The sequence below is a fragment of the Empidonax traillii genome, unplaced genomic scaffold, assembly GCF_003031625.1.
Source record: "Empidonax traillii isolate 1590-97213 ecotype Southwest subspecies unplaced genomic scaffold, ASM303162v1 scaffold365:size559728, whole genome shotgun sequence".
In the NCBI taxonomy this organism is placed as follows: Eukaryota; Metazoa; Chordata; class Aves; order Passeriformes; family Tyrannidae; genus Empidonax; species Empidonax traillii.
Window position 1 is genome coordinate 403,814 of NW_020955558.1, and position 12,198 is coordinate 416,011.

General features: G+C 36.5%; 1 protein-coding gene across 3 annotated transcripts in view; it reads left to right on the forward strand.

Annotated features, from left to right (window-relative positions):
• Positions 1–12,198, forward strand: part of NSMAF (neutral sphingomyelinase activation associated factor) — a 39,007-nt gene that overhangs the window by 25,485 nt on the left and 1,324 nt on the right. Inside the window, exons 18-30 of one of the 3 annotated variants that reach the window (XR_003572240.1) lie at positions 712–832; positions 1,114–1,245; positions 2,992–3,034; positions 3,478–3,641; positions 5,112–5,220; positions 6,216–6,274; positions 6,696–6,763; positions 8,348–8,415; positions 8,647–8,770; positions 9,517–9,600; positions 10,616–10,766; positions 11,150–11,252; positions 12,048–12,171. Coding sequence is in view for 2 of the 3 variants with exons in the window: in XM_027892741.1 (XP_027748542.1) it covers positions 712–832; positions 1,114–1,245; positions 2,992–3,034; positions 3,478–3,641; positions 5,112–5,220; positions 6,216–6,274; positions 6,696–6,763; positions 8,348–8,415; positions 8,647–8,770; positions 9,517–9,600; positions 10,616–10,766; positions 11,150–11,252; positions 12,062–12,171 (1,336 nt within the window). In the remaining variant the exon portion in view is untranslated. Of the gene's footprint in view, positions 1–711; positions 833–1,113; positions 1,246–2,991; positions 3,035–3,477; positions 3,642–5,111; positions 5,221–6,215; positions 6,275–6,695; positions 6,764–8,347; positions 8,416–8,646; positions 8,771–9,516; positions 9,601–10,615; positions 10,767–11,149; positions 11,253–11,994; positions 12,172–12,198 lie in introns of those variants that run through there. The other 2 variants (XM_027892742.1, XM_027892741.1) reach the window with 2 other exon arrangements.

The following is a 12,198-nucleotide window of genomic DNA, read 5'->3' on the forward strand; positions in this document are numbered from 1 at the left end:
TTCTGGATTTTAGTTTAGCAGAAATATCACTGTGAATGTTACTGGAAATAAATGGGAATTACCAGAGTGGATTAAGGCTGCAAAGATGTAATTTTATGTATTGTCTCTTGAAATCTTGTAAAGTCTTGGCTGTATTCCAACACTACATCTGGAAAAGTTAAACTCTAGAAGTAGTATCTTAGCTTTTTTGAGCCTTAAGAAACTATAACTTGTATAATATGTTGAGAGTAATGAGCTGTCAGGTAGTGAGCACTGTTAAACTCCTTTCTCAAAGAAAGATTATTTAATACAGTGATAAAAAAAGTCTATAGTTAATGGTCAGCTATGATGGTCAGGTATTTAAATAATTGATTTAACCTTTGCAACTTCTGTCGTAATTCTAGTTTTATTCTAGATTTTTGTCTTTATTCTTACTTGGTGTATTGAAAATGAAAAGTTAGCTATGCAATAAGAATTCTGAAGATACTCATAGATATTACGGTTTTCTATGTCACACATTACATGTTAAAATATGTATACCACTCTGAATTTAAATTTAGCTCACAGAACTGCCTTGTAGGTAAAACTTGAAAAATTAATGCTCAGCTTTAGGATTTGACATACAAACTTTGAACTTTGGTAACTTTCTTTGTATTGAATGTATCTGTTTAAGTGATCGAAACTAAGCTAATCTCAAAACTTGCTTTTTTTGTTTGTTTGTTTAACTTCCAGTTGATTCCGGAATTTTATGAAAATGATCCTAGTTTTCTAGTAAACAGTTTGAAACTGGACTTAGGAAAAAGGCAGGGTGGAAAGATAGTTGAAGATGTAGAGCTTCCACCTTGGGCATCAGGTAATAATAGTCAAACTTCTTGTATTGTATACCTTAATTCAAGATTATCTGGGTTCCTGGAATGGTAGTTCTTCCTCAAAAATTTGGTACATTATGGTTTCTTCTAAAGTAATTCTTTCTTTAAAACATTGATATAATTAATAGTTGCTTTTAATTTTTATAAAAAGTTTGAGGTTTTGTGGGGGGGTGTTTGATTGGCTTTTCAAGGAGGAGGAGGAACAGAGATGGATACCAATACTGAGTGGCTTATCTTCTCCTTTAATTAACCCTTCTTTTGTTAGGTCCTGATGACTTCCTTCAGAAGAGCCAAGAGGCTTTAGAAAGTCAGTATGTATCAGAACATCTTCATGAATGGATTGACATAATATTTGGCTACAAGCAGAAAGGAAGTGAAGCAGTTGCAGCTCACAATGGTAAATAAACACTTTATGGAAACAGCAAAAAAAGGGATGCTTCAATTAGGCAGGAATGGTAAATAACAACATATCTAATGCTTGTTTTGTTTTGAGCTTTCGTAACAAAATGCTTTGAATGCTTGATGCCTGAAGGAAATGCAGTTGTTCAGTACTGGAAATAATGACTTATCTGGTAACATTGCCTTCATGGTGATTTGTATCTTTGAGGGTGTACTTAAGGTGGTAGGCAAGAAAATTCTGTAGCATTGCTGTAAATTGCTCACACAGCATGGTGTGGCACTGTAGGATGGAGTTAGTGTTTCCCTATTAAAAGTGGGAGTCTGCAGGGTCTCCACGTAAACTTCTATTGAACTTTCCCCCACTTCAATTGCAGTATAAGAATCTCAATGTCATATTTCCCCTCCTCCTGAGAGAACTAGCAAGGGAAAGAATGGGCTAATGGGCTACAGCTCTTTGGAGCAAGAAAGAAGGATTTGTGTGTTTTTCCTTGTCTACCTATGTACTACTGCATGTGGGAAGTTCCACTGTTTGCAATCTTATTCTGAACATGTGTCATGAATGTGTGTAAGCACTGTGGGTACTTACAAATGAGCTGTGTTGAAGTATTTACCTAAACCTAATAGTAATGTCAATTATTAACTTATTCAGCAGCCTCATATTTAGCTGTGTATGTTACTAGACGATAAGGAAATGTCTTCTTCGTAAGGGAAGATTAGCAGATCAGATTTTTAGGGTGTTTATTCCAGAAGCACTGATCCTTTTGAAGGATTATAAGTAACAGACAATGTTGAGATAGTTTGCACTTAAAAAGACAGAAAAAGTTTAGGAAGAAAACCTTACTACGGTAGTGGAGAGGGAAGAAATAAATAACTCCTCATTTGGTAGTCAGTATTTGCTTCCAGGGTAGGATAGTGTAGCTTGTTTTGTGATGGGGTGTTTTGGGGGGTAGTTTTGGTTTTGGGTGGGTTTTTTTGTTGTTGTTGTTGATTTCTTTTTAATGTACTTTCCTACATGTCCTTAAAGCATGATTCGGCTGTATTTTAGAATTTCAGGGTTTGGCAACCAGTCATGCTGTGACTGTAAGCGTCAATTACAATGTATCAGAGGCTCTAAATACGGTAAATAAGCATATCAGTTATGGCACCTCTATTTTTACCTCTCAGATGAGAGTATTTTTATGCATAATATGCTGCTTCTGCTGCAGTATGGATTTTATTAGCATAATGAATTGCAAACACTTGAGTAGATAAGAGACAGAGGGGATCTGTGGATAATATATATGTATAAATGAACTTATGTCAAAGTAGATGTTCTTATGCAGAGGCCCCAAAGTAGTTCACATCGTGGCAAATGAAAAGGTGAATACACAGACCGTTCTGATCATTCTTTATTACTTTTTGTTACTTGTCTAAAAACTAACCAGAGATCCAGTTATGCAACTGTTATTTATTTCTGCATTAACTGGCAGAAGGTATTTAATGAAGCTTTAATGAGTCATCCTTCCTTTATGAAAGGACTGATTCCTTTGAAACTTTCCAAGAGTCTCTTAGAAATCCTAAACTTCTTTCAGGTTGAAAAAACAGGATTAAAACATAAGAAAGACCTCAAAGTCTATAGCCTGCTGAAATAGCTTAGTTACTTGAATATACCCAAGATGAGTAAAAAAGAAATCTTTGTTTTATAGCAAGACCAACAGAATGAGCCTTGTATATCTACATTGTACAAATAAACTTTTTTTTCCAGTGTTTCACCCATTAACTTATGAAGGAGGAGTGGATTTAAACAGGTAATTATCAAGAATCTGAATGTTTTTGTTAAAGCAGTTAGCTGAGTTTCTCAGTATCTCTGCAAATTCTCTGCCAGATGTAAAAGGGCTCTGTACATGAACGGTGTAGTTCTTCTATTTCATGCTCCCAAATATGCAGGGAACCAGCATCATGTTCTCAGTTTTAGCATGCCTTGGAAGATTGTTACTTGAACATTTCTTCAGTCCAGCTTTTGTGAAATTGCTTCATTTTTTCAATTGATGAGCATATTGTCATTGTACATAAACAAAATGATGCAGCTATCATATGACTGTGTGAAATCTGTGGTAGATCAGTTCTTTTGGAATTTGTGATGGCCTATAGTGCTGTAGTAAGTGCACATGCAGGCCCATGCTTTCGGGGAAGGGGAGGGGGAAAAAAATACTCCCTTTCTTGCCTTAAATATATATCTTCTTTTATAAAGTATTATGGACCCCAATGAAAAAGTAGCTCTCCTGACACAAATCTTGGAGTTTGGACAGACGCCAAAGCAGTTGTTTACAACCCCTCATCCTCAAAGGATCGTACCAAGGCTGAAAAGCTTGTCTCGAACATCGAGTCACAGCATTTCCTTAGCTGAGTCTCCAGGTAAATGTTTAACAGATAAACTGATGATGTAAAGAATTTGTAACTTTGAGTAGTTCTGTGTCTTTCTCCCCCAGGATCTCATTATACAACTCTCTTGGTTCCATTCCCTGTAAGCCAACTCAAAATAAGTCCATGAACTAAATGGTAAAGAAAAACAGACGAGACCAGTGTCAAATTTGAAAAGGTGTTGTCCTGCTTTGTCCTGCATTTTGCCTTCTGTTCTGGTGGTCTCCTCTGGGACTGTTCAGCCTCTGCTTCTGGAGCTGTGGGAGGGCTATAATCCCTGGTCTTTCACAACATTTTAAATTCAAGCTGATATGACAACAGTTTCAGTGATAGTGTCTGCAGGCATTCTAGATGGTGGAAAGATTTGTTCAGGTTTTTAACAGGGGTGTTCTTTGGGGTGACCATTTGACTTGATCAGAGTAAACTCTAATAACATAAATTAAGCGTCTGAATTTTTTCCCTTTCCCATGACCTGAATGAAAATATGTAAGGAAAGTACTCTTTTTTTTTCCACCCCTAAATACTGTAGGGGCAAAGCTGATAAAATAACTTCAAGAAAAGGATATTTAATGCCTTGACAGACTTCTGTTCAAGGCAGAATTTACACCACTTCTCTGAAACTAAGATGCTATTGTCCTCGTCATATGTTCAGAGATCTAACTATAAATTGGACTGAATCTTCAGGCCAGGTATCACTTGGAAAGGTTTTTCTCATTTGGTTGTCTTTAATTTACCTACCCATTTGATAGTCTTCATTTTTAAGCAGAGGAGTGAAGATGAGTGCTACTTAGTGTAGCAACCTGTAACATCCAGATGGCAAGAGTGGCTTTGAAAGTTGTATGTGGTGATAATGGTCATATGTGTTAAATACATGTAGTGGTATGCTGCCTAAGTAATTAATTCACAGGTGAACAGTTCCTCTTGGGTTTAACCTTTTTATAGTAATTGACACCTAATTATCTCAATCTTGTTGCATTTTTCTACTCCTTAACTTTTGTAACAGTGCAGTTAAATGAAGTTGTGACATTCATAACAGAGGGCAATAGAAAAACAAAAGCATGTGCTTCGTTGTAGCATAAATTGCTTTCCTAGTATTTTTCCTTTTGGAAAGCTCTTAGCATTTTGAAGGATACCAAAACATCTTAGCATAGAAGTTTTTGTTTTTTCTGTTTTGTTTGTTTTCCATTTTGGAATTATCTTCTGTAAAGTCTGCATTTTTCAAAGCCCTGGTTTGGGGAGAAAAATCCTTAGTTAGCATAGGCTTACTCAGTCAAAAATAGGAAGAGATTTGGAAAAAGTTACTCACCTTGTCACTCTCTGCATTAGCCTAAAGGTCTTACTCCTGGAGCTCTGCATTATTTCATTACTTTCATATTTATGTCTGCAACTTCAGCTACCTAGACATTTGAAATCTGTCCTTATTTTCTGTTTGTGATGAAACTTTGTCATTGCATTTTATTGCAGTTTCTCCAAATGAAGAATCATTTGAAGATTTGACAGAAGAAAGTATAACACTTGCCTGGAACAATATTGCCAAATTAAAATTAGATAAGCAATATAAAATTCACAAAGAGTAGGTACTATTCTTTTCAGTCAAAATTCTTCCATTTAATTGGGGTGGGGGATCTGTGTGTCAGTTTGAATGATGGGTTAGGGTTTCAGGTAAATACTTTTCTTTGCGAGATGGGTGATTGATTTGATTACGCTAGATGAGTTTGAGTATATGGTGGGTTATCAATCCAGAAAAGGTATTTGTCAGCTCGATTTTTTTTTTTTTTTTTGGTGTTGCTCCTTATGCAGAGCTAGAGCTAAATTCATTATCATTTTAGTACCTGAAGCAGATACTGATTACTCTTCTCTGAAACTGATAGCAGCAGCGAGATAAAGACTTCAATTTATTTTTTTTATAACCCCAGGAGGACCTAACTTCTTCATCCCATCTGGTTTGAAAGGTTAAACACTTAACTTCAGCTTCTGTACACCTCAAGCTGCTGCTGTGTGAGCAGTTTGCCAAGTCTCCAGCTATAGGTTTTCAGTTAATCCAGGTACCAAACTACTGTTCTGATGGATTCTTAGGGAGTCAAGAGTCAGCAGGGCCACCTAGGTGAACTTTGAAATATAGCTGACATTGTTCATTATTAGGTATTATCAAAGAACAGATTTTTCTTTGGCCCCATCCCTTGTCCTAGTGACCAGACTACTAGGATGATTTTTTGCTACCTTGATTCCAGCTACTTTCTTGGTGATTGCAACCCAATCTAGGAAAATATTATAACGTTCATAAAACAAGGTAATATTTGTAGTTGAAAAAGGGCTTTTGCTGCCAGATTGTTAGCACACTTTCTGATAGCACACTATGGGGGTCCTGTAGTAGCGTTTCAGTTATTGTATCAAGATATATTTTTGTCTCTAGGACAGATAACACACCACTGCAGTGCCTTTAATCTCCTTGAATGTCTTAGTTCTTACAGAGATCAAATAACAGATTTTAACTGTAGTCTATTTATAGTATGGTAGTTAAGTTTTAAAACCTATGAAGTCACCTACAAGCTTATTTCTATTAAACAGGGCAATTACTGGAATAGCAGTCCCTTGGAATGGGTCTTCTGTTTTCACTACATCCCAAGGTAAGTATTATTGCAGAGGTATTTACCAAATGCAGATTTGTTTTTGAACAAAATGGCATGACATTTAAATACATATTTCCTGTAATTAAATAGCTCAAGTATATGAATTTGTTAACTTTTATATGACTTTGACTCGAGGATTTCACTATTATCTAGGCTTGGGAAGATAATGTTGGTAATAGCAGATAAAAATAGAAATTTCTTCATTTAGATACCAGAGTTCTCCTAGAGTTTAATGAACATGTAACTGATTCAAAACAGGGTAGGCCCAGGCCCACGTCACAAGCTTCAGAGGAGTTTCTCAGACTATGAGAAACCTATATTTGCTTTCCATAGTAAGGTATTTGAATATTCAAGCAAGAGCAAAATTACTATCCTTTATAATAGTCATTTTATCTTCTATTGTGTCCATTTTCCCCAGATTCAACTTTGAAGATGTTTTCCAAAGAATCAAAAACTATCCAGAGAAGTGTGTCCTTTTCAAACATGGTAAGTTGCTGTCAAAATAAAAACAAGATCACTGGGAATCTTCTGAAAGCTGCTCAGAGAGATGGCTCTAAGCATACATCAATGCCTCTTTTCTTTCCCCTGCCTACTCAATTGTGCTGTGTGAATAATTTAGCAGAGTGAATTGAAACTCTGTCAGGCCACCAGAGAGACAGAGCACGTTCTGCAAACGTGGGGAGGGAGCATTAAATGGATGCACTTCTGCACTAGCTCTGTTCTGAGTTGGCCTGCTATCCAGGGGAAGGGCTTGTGGTAGACAAAGCTGGTCTGGCGTGAGCAGAGACTAGTCTTCCTGAGCCAACACTGAACTGCCACTGGGACCAGAATCACAAAGCTTGGATTCCTCCCATGCCACGCTCACATCCAGCATTGCCTTACTGCACTCAAGTGTTTGAAGGCTGTCAGTCAGCTGGGAGAGGAAAACCAAGCACAGGGAGTGGAATCTGTGCTGGGTGAATTTGAGCCATGCTTCCCCAATGAGCAGTGATCTCTGCAACCTCTGAACAACATTTTCCCTCTGCTCCTAAAACAGAGCTTGGAAAGACATTCTGAATTTGATTTTTTTTTTTTGCTCCATCTAGTCACCAAGTAAGGTGCAGGATCAAGACCCTATGGCCTGCCCTGGGACATGGTAGCAGGTGAATCTAGATACAGCAATTCCTACTGCTATAGCAAAGGGAGACTTAGGAACATTGTTTCTTGGCACTGTAAGAAGGGAGCTCCGACTCCTAAGCCAAAAGTCTGTTTTTCATGAGGAGGCCTTGTATTCTTTTATTCTTGTATTCTTTTATTCTTCTCTCTGTAGTTTTAGTGCTGATCTGTTGCAGCAATGCTAGAAGCAACAGTCTTTACAGTCCAGCAGCTTACTGTTTTTCAAACAGATCTAAAATATGACTAGTAGAAGCACTGGTCTGATTGGTGGTTTGGTTTTTTTTTTTTTTTTTTTTTTTTTTTTTTTTTTTTTTTTTTTTTTTTTTTTTTTTTTTTTTTTTTTTTTTTTTTTTTTTTTTTTTTTTTTTTTTTTTTTTTTTTTTTTTTTTTTTTTTTTTTTTTTTTTTCCTTGTTGTTTCCAATGATGGTAATGTAACTGAGCAGGTGTCTGTAAATAATGTTTCTTTTTGAGAATATTAGGACTTAGGTAGTTACATTTGTTCGCTGAAAGAGCTGGGCTGATAAGTAGCTGTGAAGGACAGCAAACGTCAAAAGAAACCTTCATTTTTAGTTTCTGATAGTTGCTTGCATACAGAATTGACAGCAGCTTACAAGATGAAGAGCTGACCCAGTTTCTCCTGTATGAGGAATTACATACCTTGAAATACCAGCACTTGAAAAGAAGATCCATCAGTTCTGCATGTGTTTCTGAACTTCAGTGCTCCATTTATTTAGCAGAGATTAAGTATTCTTGCTGTTTAGTGTCCAATTTTTTTCTTGATTACTGTTCATATAACACCAGCGTGTTATATTTATAGAAGATTGAAATGCTTCTTGTTCTCCAAAAGCATGTTCATGCACTTCTATTGGATTTGGGGTAAGAAACTGAACACTACTTCTTTCTTTTTCTTGCAGGCTTTGTCGTCTTGTCTAATCTTACCAGGAGATACCACTGTCATAAGTTCTTCATGGGACAATCATATGTGTGTATTTACTTCTTATTTACTTCATTGAATTGCATGGAGTGCCTTGGTTGTTATGTTTGTGGGTTTAGATAATGATATAGAAATTAATTTTTAAAATACAGTGTCTATTTTCTATTTTTTTCTACAAGCTATCTGTTAGAAACTACAGAGGCAAAGCTTTTAGTTTTTACTTAAAAAAAAAAAAAAGTTTTATGAAGGTGGAACGTTTTTATAACCTTTTCCTGTTAGATATTTTTATTCAGTTGCATTTGGAAGACAGCAAGACATCCTAATGGGACATGATGATGCAGTCAGTAAGATCTGTTGGCGTGATGGGCGTTTATATTCAGCATCCTGGGATTCCACTGTGAAGGTTTGTAGATGGGTTTATTACACTTCCTTATTTATTTATAGCTGGCACTTTATAAAATTCAGCTGGCCAAATGCTTTGGGGTGGATATACCTGCTGTACTAGAATAATAACTTAGCTAGCAGCAGAGTAAATTTATTTCTAGAATATATTCTTCATATAGCTTTATCTCCACTGTTTCAAAGATGAAGTGTTACTTTTAAAGAAAATCCATTCATTCTAACTTACTGTAAACAGGCGGTTTTGGAGGCAAACTGTATTTGTTGGAGGAACTGGAATGTTTTCTGACTTTGACTGGTGATTCTTTTTCCTGAGTTGAATAGGCTTCTAAAATGTTTAATAGTTTTGTAGTTTATGTTCTTCAACCTTCTGGCTAAGGCAACCAGAAACTTGCTAATTCTAAAGAGCATGCCTACAGTTAGGTGGAAAGATAATTTGGAATTAGAGACAGAAAATAATTTTCCAAATTTTCCTTGTGTGTGGCTTTTTGGTAATTACACATTCAGTGCAGTGATATACCCATGCACAGGTGGGCCCCTGTAGAATATCTGGGATCAGCATAGTCACGTTTAGTATGTGTCTCTGCTCAGGGTAAATGAGTTCAGGTGCCATTTGTTGCTGTATTCTGTCATGTAGGCAAGGCCCACAATGAGCACCATCAGTCCTCCTTGTATCCTGAGAGTTCAGAAGAGACTCATCAGGGGTTATTCTGATGCTTCCTTGAGCAAACCTAACTATCTGTGTTGTAGGTGTGGCACTGTGTTCCTGGAGAGACTTTGAGCAATAAAAAGCACCACTTTGAACTGCTTGCAGAGTTGGAGCATGATGTTAGTGTAAGTATGTTGATATTCTGTCTTAGAATAAAAAAATTAATTACTCATTTAGAATCAAAGTCATGATCTAGTGGTAAAGCACAAGGATTGGGTTAGTGGGCTAAGCAGGCATGTTTTGGGAAATATGTATCGGGACTTCTTGTTTAATTTGGGGGTTTTCTTTGTCTGATGTATCCTGTACTATTGTCCCCTGCTTCCTGAGTTGAAAGGTCCTCATTGGGGAACTGAAGCAACAGAGTTTGAAATTTCTCTGAATAAACAGAGGTTTCTTAATTTGCCTTCCTCAGCTTGTATTTCCCTGTGAGGGCAGGGAGGTCTGGGGTGGCGTTTTTGTTTGCTGCTTTGGTTTTGGAAGCAGACTAATCTTTTTCAGATATTTAGGTTGCTACAGCTGCCCCTTAATGTAAGGCAAGCAAACAAAAAAATTCCTCTGAGTTGTTTACCATACTGTAAAATATCTTAGTGAATTTCACAATAAATATATAAACACATTGTGTGCAATGAATCATCAATGTGTAACTGCACACTTTGTTTATAGCCTCTAACATCAATCTAGTAAGATATTTAGAATTACTGTGTTCTAAACCTTAACATGTCACAACGTAGGCAAATACTGAAACAGTTCTGGTGACATTTAAGAACTGTACTGAAGATAATTGGAAACAACTGATGGGTAGAAAGTTTTTTAAAAGTAAAGAATTTTACCCTTAAAGGGAAAAGTCTTAACATTTAAATAGAGAATATGGGAACTAAAAATAATCTGAAATGTCACCTAGCATTTCTGATTCTGCAAACCACAAGCATTGTAAGATGTCATCAATACAACCTATTTTTTACCTTTTATGGTCTGAATTTTTCATAATTATACCTAAGAATGTTGCAGAATTAAACTATAAGCTTTTTGTAAATAAAATATCATCTAAGGGATAATGGGCTTGGTTCTGTGTATGTTTAAAAACTCTCAAGATGGCTCACATGAAAGAATAGGAAAATCTTGGAATGTTTAACTTTCTAGGTAAATACAATCGACCTTAATGCTGCAAATACCATACTGGCATCTGGAACCAAAGATGGTACCATTAGTGTTTGGGATGTTACTACAGCAACAGTGTTACACCAGTTGCCATGTCATTCTGGGACTGTATTTGATGCTGCTTTTAGTCCTGGTACGTCGGATTTCAGTTTTTAATATGCACCTTGGGAATTTCGAAGGGAATCTTATTCCTGATACTGTGCAATATACCCATGTTACTGGAATCGCTACTGTAAGCGGGATGGTGAGATGTTTTGGATTGCCACGCGTCTCCATTATAAACAATTTATTTGTGCACGAGGCTGTGCTAGGCTGTAGACCAGTGGTCTAGATTCTAAACCAATCTCATTCATCATTGCTTGCTCAGCAAGTAATTTCCAGTAAATTATTTATAGACAAGTAGGTCAGGCAACGTCACATCCAACACACTGTATTGCAGACTGCTTTGGTAACAAGAACTGAATATCTAAAGATGCCTTTTTTTTTTATGTTTGTTTGCTTTCTTCTTTTGTACAGACAGCAGACATCTACTCAGCACAGGAGAGGACTGTTGTTTTAAAGTAATAGATGTACAAACTGGAATGCTTATATCTTCTGTAACCACTGATGAGCCACAGAGGTAATGCTGAAAACGTGCATGTTACAAAGCTGCAAAGCCAACTTAGCTAACTGTGGAGATGGTTGGTGAGAGCAGAGTGGAAAGAGCACTAGTGCCAGCAACTTTATTTTAGTGTATTACTTTTTAGAGTACAAAGTCTGATGTTCTAGAATGTTGTGTGCATTATGATCAAGTTTTCCAAACTGGGAAAAAAACCCCAAATAAATAGCTAAGTAAATAATTATTTTGGGGTTTTTTTTCAACAACAATATTAAGGTCCATAAAAAATTATGACAGCTATAGCTAGCCAGGTCTTCCAGCAGCTGAGCAATGGAGATGTCTAGCAAGGAGACAGTTCTCTTATTTAAATCATATCTGTCACTATTACTGATTTATTTTTTAAATTTTTTCTTTTTCTTTCAACAATCTTAAGGAAAGATTGGCTGTTACAATTAAAGACTGATCATTTTTTTCCACAAAGTGATTGTTTCAGGAATATGAAGTGGCAGAAGTGAAAGTGGTGGCTCATGAGAGTTATGAGATATCATACATATATGTGGCTGACTGGGTCTTCTTCTGTTATGGAAATATGTTTCATCCTTCTGTGGGGAGAAGGTCTGGCTGGATCTAGGGCAGTCAGAGAAGCCAGTTTGGGTCATGACCATTTAAAATAATTCAGTAATAATGTTTCCAGAAAGACTGTCTTAAAGAGTAGAGTTTCCTTTGGTATTGTACCTCTGTTTTCAATTGTTTTTTGACTTAGTTTGGAAGTATTTGGCTCTCATTATACAAAAGCTTGACATGAACTGATTTCAGACTTACTTTTGCAGGTGCTTCAAATGGGATGGAAACACCATCTTATCGGGAGCTCAGTCTGGTGAATTACTGATTTGGGACCTTCTTGGAGGAAAAGTTATTGAAAGAATCAACGGACATACAGGTATGCCTGAACTATTCCTATTCTCAA